Below are 18,736 nucleotides of genomic sequence, written 5' to 3'. Positions count from 1 at the left end.
AGGGCAGCGGGTGTCCCAGGGACCCAGGAGGTGTCCGTTGGCTGCTGGGGGGAACAGTGAGAGGCACTGGGAGGGGTAGGTGTGGGCTTGCCTGCTGGCCCCACCCCGCAGAGGAAAACCGAGGGGTGGGGCTAGGAGCAGAAGCTCTAGCCAAATATTTAGGTTCCAATCCTAACTGGATCCTTGGGTAAGTCCCTTCTCTCTGAGACTCAGTTTCTTCTCCTAAATGGGAAGGCCAAGACAGTCCCTGGGGGCCCTTCTTTCAGCTTAGGGTCTGCCTGTCTGACGGTGATGGAGACCATGCCACATGCAGGGTTGGGCGCCGGGAACCCCACAGAGCTTGTAGGGGGGCACCTTCAACTCTCCCTGCCCCTTGCCCTGCCCTGCACTCCACCCCTTGAAAAAACCGGTCAAGGAAAACCAGGGGTCCCCCCAGAGGAAAGAGGACAGCCATGAAATGGGACTTACGGTGGCTTTTGGGGTCACTTAGAGTTTTCTTATCTGTCGAGGGAAATAAAGGGAAAGAAAGACAATGACACAGATGACGGAGAGGGTGGTAGAGAGGGTGCTGGGGAGATGCGTGGATGAGATGAGAGCCTGGCGGGCGGGCAGGGCCCCAAGGGACTGCTTCACTGCAGGCCAGGCGGTGGGGGCTGGGCGGGGGGCTTCTCTGGCTCCAGAGCCACCACCCTGGGCCCCGCCCTCTGAAGACTCACTTTGTACGCACAGCCCATCAGTGCAGTTCTTGGAGTCGAGCAGGGTCCCGCTGCAGTCCCGGCCTCCGTTCTGGGGTGGGGGTGCCATGCACTCGCGGCTGCGCCAGTGCGCACACTCGGTGCTACAGGCTGACCACTTGCTCCACTCCGTCCACCCGCCGTCGACTGTGGGGACACAGCGTGTGGTCCATGGGGACGTGGGCACGCACGGGCGCCTGCACACACGATTACATGTGCACAACACAGCAGAGCATGCACACACAGAGTACAGCAGGGGAAGAGGAGTCCAAGACATACACAGGCCGTCCGGAGAAATCACACCACGGGCCAGATGAGAGTCAGGGAGCTCAGGTGGGCAACGGTAGCTCCAGACACACACATAAGATCACCGGCGCAGACTTGCACAGGGTTCAGCAGAGGCACAAACCCAGGTGAAAAACACCACACATTCACATAAACACGCCACCAGAGAGAGAGAGCACAGACCCACTGATGGGGATACAGAGCGAGACACAAGGAAAAGAGGACTGCAGCAAGATGGCGGTCAGCGGCCAGGTGTGCCGAGCAGTCAAGGGCAGGAGCACAGGCACTCTGACGCCGGGTGCCTCTGGGACCCTGGCCTGGGGGCTGACACGGAGAACCCCCAGCCCAGAGGGCAGGGAGCCTACCCCCAAGAGCCTCTGCCTCCGTCTCTCCCACAGCACAGGGCGGAACAAGAGGTCAGAGGTCACAGCACCTGGTCCAGCAGGGTCAGCCAGCCGTGGGTCCCAGGACAAGCCCAGAAGGGGAGAAGTCAGTGGTCCTGACTCTGTGACCCCACAGCACAGAAGGCAGGGCTGGGCGCGAGTGCGGTGCCACCTGGCTTGTGGCCTTACCTGGGCACACGGTGGTGCAGGCAGTCTTCTGGAAGGCCTGGCCCTCGCAGAAGGCACCTCCGTTGAGCGGGGCAGGGTTGGTGCAGGTCCGCGTGCGCTTCTGCCAGCCGCGGCCACAGCGGTTAGAGCAGGGCGACCACTCTGCCCAGCTGGACCAGCCACCATTCACTGCGAGGGTAGTAGGTGTCACCCAGCTGGCCTGGCTCTTCACCCTGTGGGGCCCCCAGGCCCCATCCCACAGCCCTGAGGAGGCCCCTCTGCTGGGGACTGGCCCTCTGGAGTTGGACCCCCTCTGCCATCAAGGCTGGGGACTCAGACACCGGAGGGCAGACCTGGGTTGCATTCAGCACCAGATGGCAACCAATGACTCCCTGCCTTTCTGTACAATGGCAAGTAGAGGTCCAGAGAGGGCTGGCACCCTGGGTCTCCCCGTGAGGAATAGGGGGAGGTCTATAACTGGAGCTACAACACTCATCTCAGCCATGGCTCCGCCCTCCCACCCACGGGGACAGCAAGGAATTGCTGAGCGGCCCAAGCAGCAGTCCCGAACTCTGCTAGAATAATACGCTTGGGGATGGGGATCCCAAGTGGGCCCTGCCTCAGCCCCGACTCCCAGAGAACTGGGTCTTCTTCAGGGACAAGCAAAGGGCTTGAGAAGGGGCGAGTGCTCCTGGCTGGGGGCCCAGGAGTGCCTGGCCTCACCACTAAATTTGCTGTGTGACCTTGGAGAAGCTACCTCTCCTCTCTTGGGCCTCCTCCTCCCCACCTGTTCACCAGGTGCTGGCTTTTGGGTAGAACAGGGTCAGGTGGGCTATACCGCCCCAGGTCCCCGCCCACCTCCACCACGTGTCCCCTCCCCACCGCCCACTCTGGGCCACACCGTAGACAATGACGGTGGCCGTGGTGCTGCGGCGCTTTGCCACGATGTTCTTGGCCACGCAGGTGTAGTTGGCCGTGTCCGACAGGCGGGCCTGGCGGATGATGAGGTTGTGGTCGATGGTGAGCAGGAAGTTGGTGTCCTGGGTGGGGTCGATGACGTCCTCATTCTTGAGCCATTCCACCTGCAGGGGAGGGGTTGGGGATGTGAGGGCCCAGTGCGTGATCCCTGCACCCCAGAGTGTGGGCCCTCTGCAGGGGGTTGGTGGGGAAGGCCGAGCTAAACAGGACAGTTCTGTCCCTGTCCAAGCTTGGTGGTGACCCAGGATGCAGGGCCTCTACAGGCCAGGCACTGTGCTGGGCACTGCAGAACACAGTGGTTAAGATGACCACCCACCAGCTGGCAGCCTTGGGAAGGGACTTCCACTCAGCCCCAGTTTCATCAACTATAAGTTGATATTCAGTAGCACTATCCAAAGGGCTACTGTGAGGATGAAATGAATCCGTATGTAGAAAGTGTGGAGCACATGCCTGGCTCACAGTAAGTACTAAATAAATGCGTGTCTTCATCATTAACTCTGTAAACCGACTCCCTTAGTCAGGGTAAGAGATCTGGCAGGTGATTAAAAACAGGGTCCCCATTTTAGCAGCTCTGGGTGTGCAAATCCCAGCTCCGCCACTCACTAGCTGGGTGACCCTGGTTGACCGCTTCCCTTGGCCCAGTGCTGTGCTCCCAGCCATAAGATGGGATGACGTGGTTGCCATGAGGACTATTCTGCCAGGTGCTGGGCACATGTGGGAGCCCCACGAGGCTACCTGTCATGAAGGGAGTCTGAGCTCATTTCCAGATGGAGGCCTGGGCTGGGGGCAGTGACTAGAGCCAAGATTCTGATGTCTGATTCTGAGCTGGAAGTCCAGGGGACCATCTTCCCCAACCCTGTGCTACTAAGGTCCCTGGCGGCAAAGCTGAGATGTTTCCCCATGCCCTGCTCTGACTCCAGGACCACCAGTACGGCCAGTGGGAGAGAGGAAGCAGGTCTGGGATACAAGCAGGGCAGTGAGGGGACAGGAGGGCATCACCCAGGGACGCACATGTGGTACCAGAAGGTGTGATGAGCTCAGACACACGCATTGTGAGACTCTTTGGTCTCCATAAAGCTGGGTTCTTGGGTTCTGGGAGACGGTGTGTGCAGCCACTTCCCTTGCAGGAGACCGAGCCTGGGGTCAGCCCAAGGAGTCCTGGGGGTTCCTTCCCCAGTTCTGCCCCATCCATGAGGTTAGATGATGCCTGGGGAGGGCCCAGCTGGGATCTGGGATGTGCCGAGTTCTAAAGAGATGGCAGTTCTTTCCTCTGTAAAATGGGAGGGCTCTGGGAGGCTGAGTTACCATGGCTGGTGGTAAATACCACACCTGGGTGGCCTCTGCCATGCCCAGTATTCCCCATGTCCTCACTCACCTCAGCCACAGGCACCCCCTCTGGTGGGCGGCACTGCAGGAGAACTTCATGGTCCAGGGGCACTTCCTTGCCCAGAGGCTCCTGATCAAAGTTCTTGCGCAGGTCTGGGAGAAGGGAAAGGGTTCCAAGGCACCGTCAGGCCAGGGCCGGGAGGAGGCCAGTCAGGCAGAGCTGGATCCTGAAGTGTTCCCTTCTAGCCACGAGGTGGCAGTGCACACCAAGGAAATTTTACCAGGACTCCTGGCCTTTACCAGGGGAATCTCTTCTTCAAGACAGGGGCCTTACCAGGTGGACTGAGGGGAACAAAGTTCCCTCCCTAGCTCTGGGATCCTATGCACATGATGACTAGGGAAGCTGATGGGTTTGTTATATAAATAAGTAGGTAAAAAGGGGCCATTAGAAATTCTGGCACCAAAGGTGGCACAGGCTCTGGGTCTTGGAGCCTTCTTCTGAGCTGGTGGCCCCTGTGCCCTCATGTCTATGTGTAGAACTCTCCCTCCAGGATCCATGGGGAAAGGGGAAAGGGCCCAAGGGAACGGGGTTGGGGCGTCCGGGCAGCGTACATGCGATGCGGACGTAGGCCCGGCGACTCTTGGTGGTGCCTGCAGAGCTCCAGGCTACACACTGGCACCAGTAATCCTCCAGCCCGAACAGCTCCTCTACCTGCTGCCGCGACACCTCGATCTGCACCTCTCGCACCTGCAGGCCTGGGAGGAGGAGAGAGATTCCGTTGGTGGGGGGGCAGGAGACACAGGATATGGGACCATGATATCCTGTGTCCTTTTCACCCCTCCCCACCCTCCAGTCCTGGGGGCTCCTCTCCCACTGCCTCCCGTTTCCCTTTTTCTCATCTCTTCTGCTTTGAGCCTGGCCCAAGCCACCACCACAGCTCACCTGGAAACAATAATGGCTAACCCAAGCCCTCTGCCCTCATTCAATCCACTTGCCACCCTGCAGACAATGTGTGCTCTTTGAAAGGTCCAAGTGGCATCCATCCCCCTGCTATGTCCCTGTCATCCTGGTGTAAAGACCCCGACCCTCCACGTGGCCTCCAGGCCCTGTAAGATCTATCCACTGCAGCCTCACTGGGCGTCTCTGAGGGCCTCATGCTCCCCCAGCCTCTCTAGTCACAGGGCCTTTGCACATGCAGTCCTTTGCCTGGGACTCTTCTTCTGTCCTTTCTGCGTCCAGTGAACTCCCAGTGACCATCCGCTTTGCGCTAGGTCTCGCTTCGGAGGGCAGCCCCTCAATGCTGGCCCACCCCCACCAGCTCTCAGAGAGCCACTCAGCACTCCCATAGGTGCACTGGACACTGGTCTGCAGAGTTATCACTCCCCACCCAGCCCGATTCCCTCATGGCACTACCATGGTCTGAAACTGCATTATTTATTGCCATGTTCATGTAGGAACTGCATCTCCTGCAGGAGAATGAGGTGGGGTTTTGCCCTGTTCACTGCTGTGGCCCAGGGTCTGAGACAGTCAGCGAGCTCAACCAATACGAGGTAAGCGTGTGATCTCTGGCCATTGCTCAGGAGACTGTAGGGCTGAAGCTAAGAGGAGGCCCCTTTTCCTGGGAACCCTCCAACCTCTCAATGGCTCCTTGTTGGGGCCCGAGGGGTTCCCTGGATAACTGGGTGCACTAGCACACACAAAAGGAACCATTTACTCTTTTGCCTTCACTCCCTCAATGACAAAATGCTCTACGTTCAAGTAAGGGATGAAGCCTCCTGGATGAGGGTGTCCATCTGAAGCTCCTCCCAAAGCCTGTGAAAGAACTGAGACTGCCTCCTCCAGGAAGCCCTCCCTGACTGCCCTGTCTCTCCTCCTTGACATCAGGTATCTCAGTTCATCCTCTCCTGGTTGCACGTGGGTTCTGATAAGCCCCTCGAGGGCAGGAATGTTGAGTGTACACCTCGTGGTACCATGGCATGCTGGTTAGGTGGAGGACTGGACAGGTTCTGGACAGGTTTGAATCCTAGCCCCACCCTCACTCCCCATCTGTGTGACCTTAGTTAAGTTATGGATACTTAGCCTCTCCAAACCTTGGTTCCCTCATCAGAGTAAAACACTCAAGGTAAATTCTAAATGAGTCATGGCAATTACAGCACCCAGACCATGCTGGACACACATCTACTCTGGCAGCTCATATGGATCTCATTCAATTCTAGGGAGAACTTGAAACGCAGAGATGGTAGGTGGCAGGCCCAAAGTCCCACAGCAAGTTGCCAGCAAAGCTGAGATCAGCTACTAGGCATCTTGCCCCAGTTAGAGCTCTGCCTGGTAATAAATGATACCTCTCTGGACCTCTCCCGGTGAAATCATTGCCTTAACTCTCCTGCATCCTAAGCGAGGGGGGCCCTTACACTGGGAGTTGAGGCAGTAAGGAATCCCCTCCTGATGGCAGGGGATCTAAGTTGGGGGTGGGGGCTGGGAGTTTGCTAGCAGGGAGCACCAGGAGGGAAGAGGCTTCTTGCAGAAGGTTTTGTGGGGGGTGGGGGTGGGGTGCGGTGCCTGGCCCACAAGCAGCAGGGGCTGCCTGGAGTGCTTGCTCCCGAGAGATGCTGCATGGTCTGGGGTAGGACAGTGGGCTCTGCCCTTTACTTGCCAGGCTGTGAGCCTGGAGGAATGGCCTCTCTCAAGGGGGCCATCCATCCAGAAGGTTTCGGGAGCACCACCTTGGCAGTGGTCACCAGCAGGCAGACAGGAGGCTAGGGCCTTCAGTCTTTCCGGACTTGGGCCCAGATGAGGTGTCCCCCAGCGCAACAGACAGTGCCTGACCAGGACACCCAGGGTTGGGCTGCCTGCCTCGATCTGGAGTGAGCTAATGGGTGGGCTTGCCCTGCCTCTGTCGGCCCCCTCTGTCATCCTCTGTGTTTCCAGGGCTTCAGAGAGGGCCAGGGAGGGCCAGGGGTGGGAGCAGGAGGAACCAGCCGCAGTGCTGCCAAGGGTGTGGCCTGCTGGACCATTGTCCATTCTTTGTAGCTAACGGGGACAACGGTGCCTTGATTTCTAGGATGGGCAGGGCTTGTGTGCCTGGCAGCCGGGGACTAAGAGCCACCCTGTTACCAGCAGTCACAGGGTCTGAGAGGGGCCCCAGCAGGATACGCTGTCTCCTTGCTCTTCAGGGCCAGAGCGGGTCGGGGGACAGAGGAGTAACAACAAGTTTCCAGAGGAAAGAGGCCAACAAAAACCCAGAAGGAAGATGGAGGGAATGGGCATTTATTAAGCACCCGCCGAGCCCCGGCAGCGTGCTCAATGCTGTGCAGGCACCACCTTGCTCCAGCCTCACTAGGACCTTCTGTTAATATCCCAGTTTATCAGGAGAGGAACTGAGGCACAGAGAGGTTGAATGACTTCCTCATGGTCACACAGCCAGAGAGCATGGAGGCAGCTGGGACACAGGTTATTTTTGCTTTTTAAAAATTCTTCTTCTAACTTTAAGATTTTGGGTGAGAATGGGATTCCAAATCTAACTTTTTAAATTCTTGAGATTCTTTAAAAAATTTTGGTAAAATATACATAACCTACAACTTACCATTTTAACCAATTTTTAGGATATAGTGTTGAGTGGCATGAAGTACATTCTGGGGTATGATTTTAAGCCTGAATGGTTCTGAAATGTCAGCTTTTCATAGAAAAATAGAAGTTGAAAAAGGAGAGAGAACGAAAGAGAGTATGTCAGGGGAGAGACACAAGAATGAAAAAAGAGAGAGACACAAAAAAAGAGAGAGGCATAAAGAAAAAAGACAATGTGTAAAATATAGAACTAACGAGAATCTGTAGTACAGCTCAGGGAGCTCTACTCAGTGCTCTGTGGTGACCTAAATGGGAAGGAAATCCAAAAAAGAGGGGATATATGTATACATATAACTGATTCACTTTGCTATACAGTAGAAACTAACACATTATAAAGCAACTATACTCCAATAAAAGTTAGTTAAAGAAGAAAAGGCAGACACAAAAGGAGACAGGGATGAGAAGGGAGAGGCAGAAGAGACAGAAGGAAGGAGGGAAGGGATGAATAAGGAGGAGAAAGAAAAGGTCAGGGAAGAGAGGTTAAAAATGAAATCAAAGACAAGGCAGGATCTGGGGTGAAGGAACCACCTGGAGGCTGGGGTTGGCTGGGATTGCACAAAGCCGGCTGCCCACAGGTGACCAGAGTAGACGGCCCCCATTGCTGGCCTGAGTCTGGGAAAGGCTTTCCACTCCCAAGGGTCCTGTACTGTAAACAGAGGCTGGACTCGTGAGATGAGAGGAGCCCGGGGCGCTGCCTCCTGCCTGGAGTTGGGGGTTGCCCGGGGAACCGCACACACCTCACTCTTCCTCCTTGTTTCCCACGCTTCTGTCACCCTCCCTTCCTGCAGGACTCGGGTGAGTCCTAGCACCACCTCTATGGTTATTTACTTAGTATTATTAACCTGTTTGTTTGTTTGTTTGTTTATTGAAGGATAATTGCTTTACAGAATTTTGTTCTTTTCTGTTGAACCTCAGCATGAATCAGCCATAGGTATATATATACCCCCTCTTTTTTGAAGCTCCCTCCCATCTCCCGCCCCATCCCACCCCTCTAGGTTGATACACAGCCCCCATTTGAGTTTGCTGAGTCATACAGCAAATTCCCGTGGCCATCTATTTTCCATATGGTAATGCAAGTTTCCATGTTACTCTTTCCATACATCTCACCCTCTCCTCCCCTCTCCACATGACCATAAGTCTATTCTCTACGTCTGTTTCTCCATTGCTGCCCTGTAAATAAGTTCTTCAGTACCATTTTTCTAGATTCCGTTTATATGCATTAGAATACGATATTTATCTTTCTCTTTCTGACTCACTTCACTCTGTACAACAGATTCTAGGTTCATCCACCTCATCAGAACTGACTCAACTGTGTTCCTTTGTATGACTGAGCAATATTCCACTGTGTGTATGTACCACAACTTCTTTATCCACTTATCTGTTGATGAACATCTAGGTTGCCTCCATGTTCTGGCTATTGTAACTAGTGCTTCAGTGAACAATGGGATACATGTGTCTTTTTCAATTTTGGTTTCCTCAGGTACATGCCTGGGAGTGGGATTGCTGGGTCATATGGTGGTTTTATTCCTAGTTTTTTAAGGAGTCTCTATACCGTCTTCCATAGTGGCTGTATCGATTTACATTCCCACCAACAGTGCAAGAGCGTTCCCTTTTCTCCAGCATGTATTGTTTGTAGACTTTTTGATGATGGCCATTCTGACCAGTGTGAGGTGTTATCTCGTTGTGGTTTTGATTTGCATTTCTCTAATAATGAGGGATGTTGAGCATCTTTTCATGTGTTTGTTAGCCATCTGTATGTCTTCTTTGGAGAAATGTCTGTTTAGGTCTTTTTCCCACTTTTTGATTGGGTTGTTTTGAATGGGCAATATACAATTGCCCCATTGTATATTCTTGCCTCCTTTGTCGAAAATAAGGTACCCATAGGTGCATGGGTTCATTTCTGGGCTTTCTATCTTGTTCCATTGGTCTCTATTTCTGTTTTTGTGCCAGGACCATACTGTCTTGATGACTGTAGTTTTGCCTATTTCCTCATTGAGTTGTACGAGCTGCTTGTATATTTTGGAAATTAATCCTTTGTCAGTAGCTTCATTTGCTCTTATTTTCTCCCATTCGGAGGGTTGTCTTTTCACCTTGCTTACAGTTTCCTTTGCTGTGCAAAAGCTTTTAATCAGGTCCCACTTGTTTACTTTTGTTTTTATTTCCCTTACCCTAGGAGGTGGGTCATAGACGATCTTGCTTTATGTCATCGAGTGTTCTGTCTATGTTTTCCTCTAAGAGTTTTATAGTTTCTGGTCTTCCATTTAGGTCTTTAGTCCATTTTGAGTTTATCTTTGTGTGTGGTGTTTGGAAGTGTTCTAACTTCATTCTTTTACATGTAGCTGTCCAGATTTCCCAGCACCATTTATTGAAGAGGCTGTCTTTGTCCCATTGTATATTCTTGCCTCCTTTGTCGAAAATAAGGTACCCATAGGAGCATGGGTTCATTTCTGGGCTTTCTATCTTGTTCCATTGGTCTCTACTCCTGTTTTTTTGCCAGTACCATGCTGTCTTGATGACTGTAGTTTTGCCTATTTCCTCTTCATTTATTTGGATTCTCTGTTTCTAGTTTGTTCCTTCATTTGTGTAGTATTTCTCTGCCTTTTCATTATTTTTTTTAACTTATTGTGTTTGAGGTCTCCTTTTCCCAGGCTTCAAGGTTGAATTCTTTCTTCCTTTTGGCTTCTGCCCTCCTAAGGTTGGTCCGGTGGTTTGTGTGAGCTTAGGGTGAGATTTGTGCTGAGTGTTGGTTTGTTTTTCCTCTGATGGGCAGGGCTGAGTGAGGTGGTGATCCTGTCTGCTGATGATTGGGTTTGTATTTTTGTTTTGTTTGTGGTTTAGCACCCTGGCATCCTGCACAGGGAGCTACTGGTGGTTGGGTGATGCCTGGTCTTGTATTCAAGTGGTTTCCACTGTGTGAGTTCTCATTATCTGATACTCCCTAGGGTTAGTTCTCCGGAGAAGGCAATGGCACCCCACTCCAGTACTCTCGCCTGGAGAATCCCATGGACGGAGGAGCCTGGTGGGCTGCAGTCCATGGGGTCGATAAGAGTCGGGCACGACTGAGCAACTTCACTTTCACTTTTCATGCATTGGAGAAGGAAATGGCAATCCACTCCAGTGTTCTTGCCTGGAGAATCCCAGGGACGGGGAAGCCTGGTGGGCTGCCGTCTATGGGGTCGCACAGAGTCGGACACGACTGAAGCGATTTAGCAGTAGCAGTAGTCTAGGGTCTTGGAGTCAGTGCTCCCACTCTAAAGGCTCAGGGCTTGATCTCCTTAATTTTCCCTTCTCCTCCTCTTTCACTTCCTGCTACCCTTTTACCTAAGGACACCTGCACCACTGCACTTGCCAGGCCTCTCTGCGCCTAACCTGTTTTTTTTTTTTTAAAAAAAACCCTAAACCAATTAATTTCTATGAATGAAGTACTGCATCATTATCATGAAAAGAAAACACTATCACTTCTCACAGACCCAGAGGACCTGGTCGAGAATTTTGGTTGGGGCTGGGGGCAGGGCTGTGAGATAGGACCAGCTCCTCTCTCTCGACAGGGAGCAGAGCAGGTGCCGGGGAGAGGGGGGAAGAACCTGTGCTGGACTGGACCTGCCCTCTGATGCAAGCAGAGGATGGAAAGAAACTGGGAAAGGGAACAAGCACGCAGAAAGCGATGTGGTGCTGTTTCACCCGGTCACCCAAAGTCAGACGGGGCAAGAGGCCAAGTCTTGGGAAGACACTGATCCAGGGTGAACCCGAGGGGAAACTGAGGCCCTGGGGGGACCATGGCTGTGTGAGGGCTCACACAGAGCCAGTGTGGAGCCAGGCCCAGAGCCCTCTGGGCTCGGAGTGACCTGGGGGTGCGGGTGGGGGTGGGGTGGCGTGGGCTCACCGGTGGCCTCGTCCAGGCCCTCTTGGGTGACGTGGTCACTCTGGCTGACCCACTCGCCGTTGCACTTGAAGTAGATCTGTGTGGCAGGGAAGGCACGGCAGCCCAGCTCCACGGGCTTGTTCTTCACGATGTAGGCGTCCTGTGGCTCCTGCAGGAAGTGGGGCAGCGTCTCTGCTGGAGCCGATGGGAAGGAGTCGGGGAGCTCTTCCCTGCCCGAGTCAGTGCCTGTGGAGAGTGGAGGGCTCTGTGAGGCCACGGGTGGGAGGTCCCAGGTCCTTTCCATCCCCTGGGGGCTGTGACAAAGAGAGGAGGTCGGGGGAGGCAGAGGGGTGGGCAGCTGGAGGAGACCTGCCAGGACACTTGCTGTGACCTAGGCAAGGCCTGGCACTTCTGGGGCCTCAGTTTCCCCACTGTGCCCTGCTTTTAGGATTTTGTATTTTGGAGCCAGTCCCAGCTCTATGATGCTATGCGAGTCTACTTCTTTACAGATGGAGGAGGCAGGGGAGCCCAGGGAGGTGAGGCAATCCAGCAGGGCAAGGACACTCCTCTCCAGTCCTCTCCAGGATCCCCTGCACTGGCCTTCCAGGGCCTCCCTCCAGTTTCCCGTGGTGATGCCACAGCATGTGAAGAGCTGGAAATGGGCCTGAGGCTGGAGCACAAACTCGGCCAGCTCTGCCCTGAAGCCACAGTTGCCCTTTGCAGCCCCAGCCTGGCAGGCTGATGGACATGGGAAGACGAGCCAGGTCCCACAGGGGTGAGGTGAGGTGGCAACGTCAGGCTGGGCTCCCCAAAGCTCACTCCCAGAGGGCCTCCTCTTCCCGGAAGTCCAAGGCAGGCAGCAACGTGGAAGGGCAGACCACGTTCGCTGCAGCCTCCCCCCCAGCCCCTCCCCTCCCCTGGTCTGTGGCTCTGATCCACCCACTTCAGCCAAATCCACACCCTTGGCCTATGGATGAGGACACGGGGAGGCTGGGAAGTCAGTGAGGCTGTGCTGGCAGCCATCTCCTCCCCCAAAGGGGCCAAATGGAAACCCGGGCCCTGCCCGCGTCCCTGGAAAGAACAGCACCTCAGGAGGCGAGACAAACAGGAAGAGAGAGGGGCCTGGCCACCACCAGCGTGGGGAGGGAGGGAAACCAGGCCGGGCCAGGCTACTGGTTTACAATCCACTTAGGAAAATTGACTTTCCAGTGCCAAGCGCCAAACAATCAGTTGGCTGGGGACAAGCGGTGGGGGGGCTTGTCCTCCTCTGCTAACTGCTCCCGAGGAAACAGCAAATTAAGCTGCAAGGGTGTGTGTCTGCCTAGCCCCTTGCCAGCCTTCCGCACGCTTGTCCCTGTCCCAGCGCTCCAGTCCCTCAAGTGCAGCTGGGGTCCCAGGAGGCCAAGGGTGGGACACACTCTAGGGAGTCCCCCTATGGGTAGAGGTGCCAAAGGGACACCTAGTTCTTCAAGAGCAGAATGAACAACATATGTCCGCCATGTCATCTCCTGGGGAACCATGAGCTCCTGCTAAGATGTGGGCTCTGAGAAAACGCACAGGTTGTCACTGGCTCTCAGCTCTGGGCCCTGGGCAGGGTGTGTGTGCATGGCCTGGGGGAGCGAAGGGGAAGCCAGCAAGGAGGAGGAGGACTCCAGCTCCATCTGGCATGTTCTGTGTGACCCAAGGAGAGACTGTATTACTCTGTCTCTGAAGTGAACGGACAAATGGACACACTTCCTCTCTCTGGGCTCTTTTGAGGATCACGGGAGATAAATGAGCATGAGCGCCTCGGAGAGGTCTAGCACCATACAAGTTGCTGCATCAAAATAGCAACGAATGCTTCTCTGGAATTAGCTGCTATGTTTTCAGTTACACAGTTAACTTACCGAATTCTTGCAACAACTTTGTAAGGTATGATATATTGGTCCCCAGTTTACTGATGGGGGAAGCTGAGGTTCAGAGCACTTAAGCAACCTGCCCAAGGTCACACAGTTAGTGAGAGGCAGAGCCAAGGTCTGAACCCAGGAAATCAGACTTCAATGTTTGGGATGCTGCCTATCCCAAACAGGGATAGGCAAAACAGGACTCCACACTGCCTATCCCTGGAGTAGCTTCATAACACTCTAAGTGTCCCCACACCTGAGAATCCTAATAGACCCTGACACTGGCCAGGTCTCTACAATTATGGGACTCTCTCACAAAAAGACTGGGCTTCTCCAGTGGCTCAGCGGTGAAGAATCCACCTGCAATGCAGGAGACACAGGTTTGATGTCCGGGTCAGGAAGATCCCCTGGAGGAAGGCATGGCAACCCACTCCAGTATTCTCGCCTGGAGAAATCCATGGACAGAGGAGCCTCGTGGGCTACTGTCCATAACATTGCACAGAGTCGGATGCAACTGGGCATGCACACATGCACACCAAAGGGCTAGTAAGGCTAGGACTTGTTTTTCTTGTTTCAAAGCTGGGGAAATTGAAGTCCATCCAAACTAATGTATGGTCACTTGGTTAGTGGGCATCTAAGCTGTGGATTCCGAAGGCCAGGCCAGGACTCCCCCACACCTGCTTCCCTCTGCCAGACAGGGAGACACCTTCTTTGTAGGTAAACTGGCAGTCTAGGGTCTAGGAGTGTGAACATCTGATGGTGAGATGACACAGTGCCCAGGGAGCTGGACACTGTGGCCCTTCCACCAGGCCAGGCAGTTTTAGGGAGAGCAGGGTGGAGCCAAGAGGACTCCACACCCACCTCAGGCCACAGCATTCTGCATCAGTCTTGGGACTGAGGAGTGTAGGACAGGGCTCAGGCTTCAGACCCAGACACCCCTTGGTCTCAACCAGTCCTTACTGGCCTCAGGCACCTCATCTGTGAAATGGGGGGAATGGGCCTCCCTCTGGGGATGGTGGCCACAAGGGCAGCTCATGGGTGCAGTTACAGACTTGCCCTACCTTCTAACCAGGCAGCCCCCAGCCTCCAGGTGACAGAGCCCTGACTCTAGGTGGCACTGTGGGGTGCATTTATGACTTTGTTTTATAACCCTAATGCAGCTCATTTATAAAGCAGGTGCAGACTCGACTGAGGAAGTAAACATAAGCGATCCATTAGGGCAGCAGGCCTGAGTCTGGTGGCCCTGGGCCCCCGCCCTGCCTGCCCCACCCCTCCTGTCAACCCTGGCTCCAAGACTCCGCTCTAGTCTCGGCAGGAGGATGCCTGGGTTTTCTCGTTACTGCCTCCCAGTCATTCAGGGCAGTGCCAGCGACGTAGCCGCTGCCCACTTGTCAAGGTCCCTAGCCCCCAGGCGTCCTGCAGGAGACAAAGAAGAACCAAGGGCAACCTGAGATTCCTACCCCCAGGGCCCCATCAGCAGACTAGGTGCTGGCTGGCACACAGCAGGTGCTCAGTGAACACAAATGAAAGGGGTGTGTGTGGGGGGTGCTGCCAGCCCCGGGTAGTGGCTGAGTTGGGCCCCAGTCCCGACCAGTGGACACATCACCTCCTCCTTGGCCCTGGCTTGGGCCAAGGGCTTGTTGGCCCTTAGTGGCTGAGGAAGGCTCCTTAGGGGTCCTCGGGAGGGCCACCTGAGCCTGCCCTCTCCAGCTTAGAGGGAAAAGAAGAATAAAGTCTTGGAGCTCCTGGGTGCTTCCTCTACCAGAGGCTTTTAGAAGGTATTTTCAATTAACTTACCGAGCCCCTCAACAATCCTAGACAGCACTTCCCAAACTTTTTTGGGAAGTTCTGTGTTTTGATCATTTTTCAGTGTTTTGGTCATTTTTACCCAGTAATTTTATCCCAAAGCCAAAAGAAATTCCTAATGGTTCTGTTTATTAAGTAGTTAAATCCAACCAGCTTACGTGTCTGTGTGAGGGTGTGATCTCCTAATAACTCAGTAGCATTGGCAGGCGGATTCTTTACCACTAATGCCACCTGGGAAGCCTATTAGAAAAAATAATACTCATAAATTAAAAGCAAAAATAATATTAGTATTCCATTTCTAAATGGCCACACTGACTTATAATGAGGATGTATGTGTGCCTGTTGGACGTGGCACAATACCTCAAATCTTAGAATCACAGCGGACACTGCTACCCTCATAATTTGCCTTGGGGTACTCCCAAATGCCAAAATTCCCAGCTTTGCAAAGGCATGGTGCCATGGAAAGGAAAGAAGTGTGATGTGGTGCTAAAATTGTAAGCTATCTTGAGCTAGTAGTCGTTGCAGTACCTGGCAGCTGTCCAGCATTGCTGTGTTTCTTTGAAGATTAAAAATAGCCCACAGTACCCCTGTGAATTTGCTGTACCATCCTAAGGTGCCTAAGCACACGATTTGAGAACCACATCCCTATGGTAATTACATCTCTATCAGATAGGTACTATTATTATCCCCATACTACAGATGAGGAAACTGAGACCAAGAGAGTTTATAAGTAACTGGCACAGGGCTGTAAAACTATATAGCTGAGTTGGGAAGCACATTCAGGCAGCTGGATACCTGAATCTGACTTCTACACTGGGAACTGGCATTTATGTCCACTATTTGGGGGATGTTGCAAATAGTTTTGGAGAAGGCAATGGCATCCCACTCCAATACTCTTGCCTGGAAAATCCCATGGATGGAGGAGCCTGGTAGGCTGCAGTCCATGGGGTCTCGAAGAATTGGACATGACTGAGCGACTTCACTTTCACTTTTCACTTTTATGCATTGGAGAAGGAAATGGCAACCCACTCCAATGTTCTTGCCTGGAGAATCCCAGGGATGGGAAAGCCTGGTGGGCTGCCGCCTGTGGGGTTGCACAGAGTCGGACACGACTGAAGCGACTTAGCAGCAGCAGCAAATAGTTTGCCTAGGTGAGCATTATCTTCCCGTGTTACAGATGAAGACATGGGGCATCAGGGACTTGCCTGAGTCACCTGGTCAGTGGGAGGAAGCCACTGCTGCAGGCTCAGAGCCGTGGCCTTTGGTCACCATCTCCCTGGCTTCACTACCTCTCTCCCCACTGCCCCATCTTCACAGGGGAGAATAAAACACCTTTAAGAGGAGGCCCCTGAGGAGGAGGCTTTGCCACTGCCAGGCCCCTGAGGAGGAGGCTTTGCCACTGCCAGGCCAGATCTGAATTTCCTCCTGGTGGGAAAACGACTCATAAAGTGTAGTTTTCTAATAGCAGAACGCATTTGAACCTACAGTTGCAGAAGTGCAACCTGTGTACAGCTGCATCCACAAATGGCCCAGCCGATCCAAAACGAAGGTATGCAAGAGGAAGCATCCTTACACAGATGTAACCAGAGACAGCCAGACACAGGACAAGAAAAACCACCGAAGTCAGGAGCCCTGGGTTTGCAGCCCAGCTGGGGACTGGCACTGCCACGTGGCCTTCCTCTCAGGCCTCAGGAGCCCCGTCTGTAAAATCAGGAAGTTGGTTGAGTCCACTTCCTGAGTTGCAATCTGGTTCCCACATTTTGATATTTGAAGATGGCCTGATGGGGAATCTGTTAATGGAGGACACGGCCCTGTTGGGTAAAGTTTTTCTCATGAAGCAAATTTGCTTAAAGTGGGGTCAACTTTCTTGCCGTTGTTATTCCGGCTCAAAGACCCAGCACCTACTGGGGCCCTAAGGCACAATGTTGTGGGGAGGCCAGGGAGGGAGGAGGAGGAACTATTTGTTGGTGGTGGGTACCGTTCAAACCCCCACTTCTCATTTACCTGTTCCTGCCTACATGGGATCTCCTGTCAGTTAGTCTCACTTGGATGTACTGATTCACAGGGATAGAGGTTACTCCAAGGGCTGTCTTGTACAACACCCACCCCACCCCCATCAATTCTGTATCCAACCTTGACTCACATACCTCCAGGGACAGAGACCTCAGCACTGCCTTTCTCAGCCAGGTTCTCCTTTAGACAGATCTAACAGAAAAGTCTTCCTTACTTTCACCTGAAATTTGCTGGTGGAGGTTCCAGCCATCGCTATAATTTCAACCTCTGAGGTCACGCAAAACAGTGCACTTCCTCTTCCCCATGATGGCATCCCAGCCTCTGCCTACTTGCCCTAGCCTTCTTGTCTTTCTCTCAAATATTCACAAGGCACCATTCTGCATGCCTTCGTTACCAATCTGGCTTCCTCGTGGGCAAGTTCCATTTTGCTCACAATCTGCTTAAAACATAGGAAGAGGAGGTGACGAGGATGGGGGTCTGGTGGCACCTTGCTCTGGGCAGCTCGAAAGTTCCTTGGGAGAGGTGGATGGCTGCTTCTAGGAAGCAGGGAGCACGTCACACTGTTCTTGGTGTCCCCCATGATGTTCAGGACAGGGTACCTATGCCCTGGGAGGGGAGTGGAGCTTGCAGGACACAGGAGTCTAAGCTTGGTCTCTGCCTGCCAGCAGGATCCATGCCAGGCTGCATGCTCCTTCCCAGGGCTGGGCTTGGGCAGTGCCCAGTGTGGAGACACACCTGGCAAGTGGGAGGTTTGATGGGGTGGAAGTCAAGGCCCTGGGCTTATTTAAGAGGTATCAGAATCTAAGCCATTAGAATAAACAGAGTCTGGGGGCCTTAAAGATGAAGGAAGGTACTTTAGGACAAAGGTAAATTAAAGACCCTGATGGCAGGAGGAGGAGAAGGTGACAGAGGATGAGATGGTTGGATGGCATCCAACCAATGGACCAACTCAATGGACATGAGTTTGCGCAAACTCCAGGAGATAGTGAAGGACAGGGAGGCCTGGCGTGCTGCAGTCCATGGGGTTGCAAAGTGTCAGACATGACTTAGTGACTGAACAATAACAAAGAAACCATATTTACCAGAGCTACACCTGGGAGGAAGGGGGAAGGGACTAAAACTACAGTGTTCAGACATCCCTGGAGGGGAGACTGCCACCAGTTGCTAGGGGAGACCAGAGGGGTTGCGCTTCCCTTATGGTGACCCTGAGCAGGGGGTCCAGCTTGGATGGGCACACGGTGGAATGGCTTGGCCTGACAGCCAGCAAACCAGCTCACTCACCCTGCCACTGAGACCTTGGGAAGGCCTCAGTTTCTCCATCTATGAGAAAGGGACTAACAAGTACTGCCCTGTCAGTTCTGAGGTGTGGTGGTGAAGGTCAGCTGAGCATACAGATGCAAATGTGCTGTAGCAACTGGGAAGAGCTCATGCCAGCCACATGGAGAAGTGCCAGGCAGGAAGGATTCTCCAGCTGAGCCCTGTACGGGGAGTCCTGAAACCTGTTCTACCAGCTCAGAGAAGGGAAGTGACCAATGCCACATCACACAGCAAATTAACAGCCAAGCTGGACCAGAGCCCCATTTCTGATTCAGGGCTGAGGGAGATAGCACAGCATGGCATGGCTATGGGTAGAAGTTTGGGTTCCGTATGGCCCATGCCTGGGATGGAAACTC

General features: G+C 53.5%; 1 protein-coding gene across 2 annotated transcripts in view; it reads right to left on the bottom strand.

Moving 5' to 3' along the window:
* The window catches only part of UNC5B (unc-5 netrin receptor B), an 88,354-nt gene that overhangs the window by 9,718 nt on the left and 59,900 nt on the right, over positions 1-18,736 (bottom strand). The window contains 7 exon segments of one of the 2 annotated variants that reach the window (NM_001099029.2): positions 469-501; positions 717-881; positions 1,592-1,759; positions 2,472-2,652; positions 3,924-4,027; positions 4,487-4,630; positions 11,383-11,607. In NM_001099029.2, coding sequence (NP_001092499.1) covers positions 469-501; positions 717-881; positions 1,592-1,759; positions 2,472-2,652; positions 3,924-4,027; positions 4,487-4,630; positions 11,383-11,607 — 1,020 coding nt within the window. 2 annotated transcript variants of the gene reach the window in all.

This window comes from Bos taurus, chromosome 28, assembly GCF_002263795.3.
Source record: "Bos taurus isolate L1 Dominette 01449 registration number 42190680 breed Hereford chromosome 28, ARS-UCD2.0, whole genome shotgun sequence".
NCBI lineage: Eukaryota > Metazoa > Chordata > Mammalia > Artiodactyla > Bovidae > Bos > Bos taurus.
The sequence above is the reverse complement of the archived record's forward strand: the minus strand, read 5'-3'. Positions and strand labels throughout refer to the sequence as shown.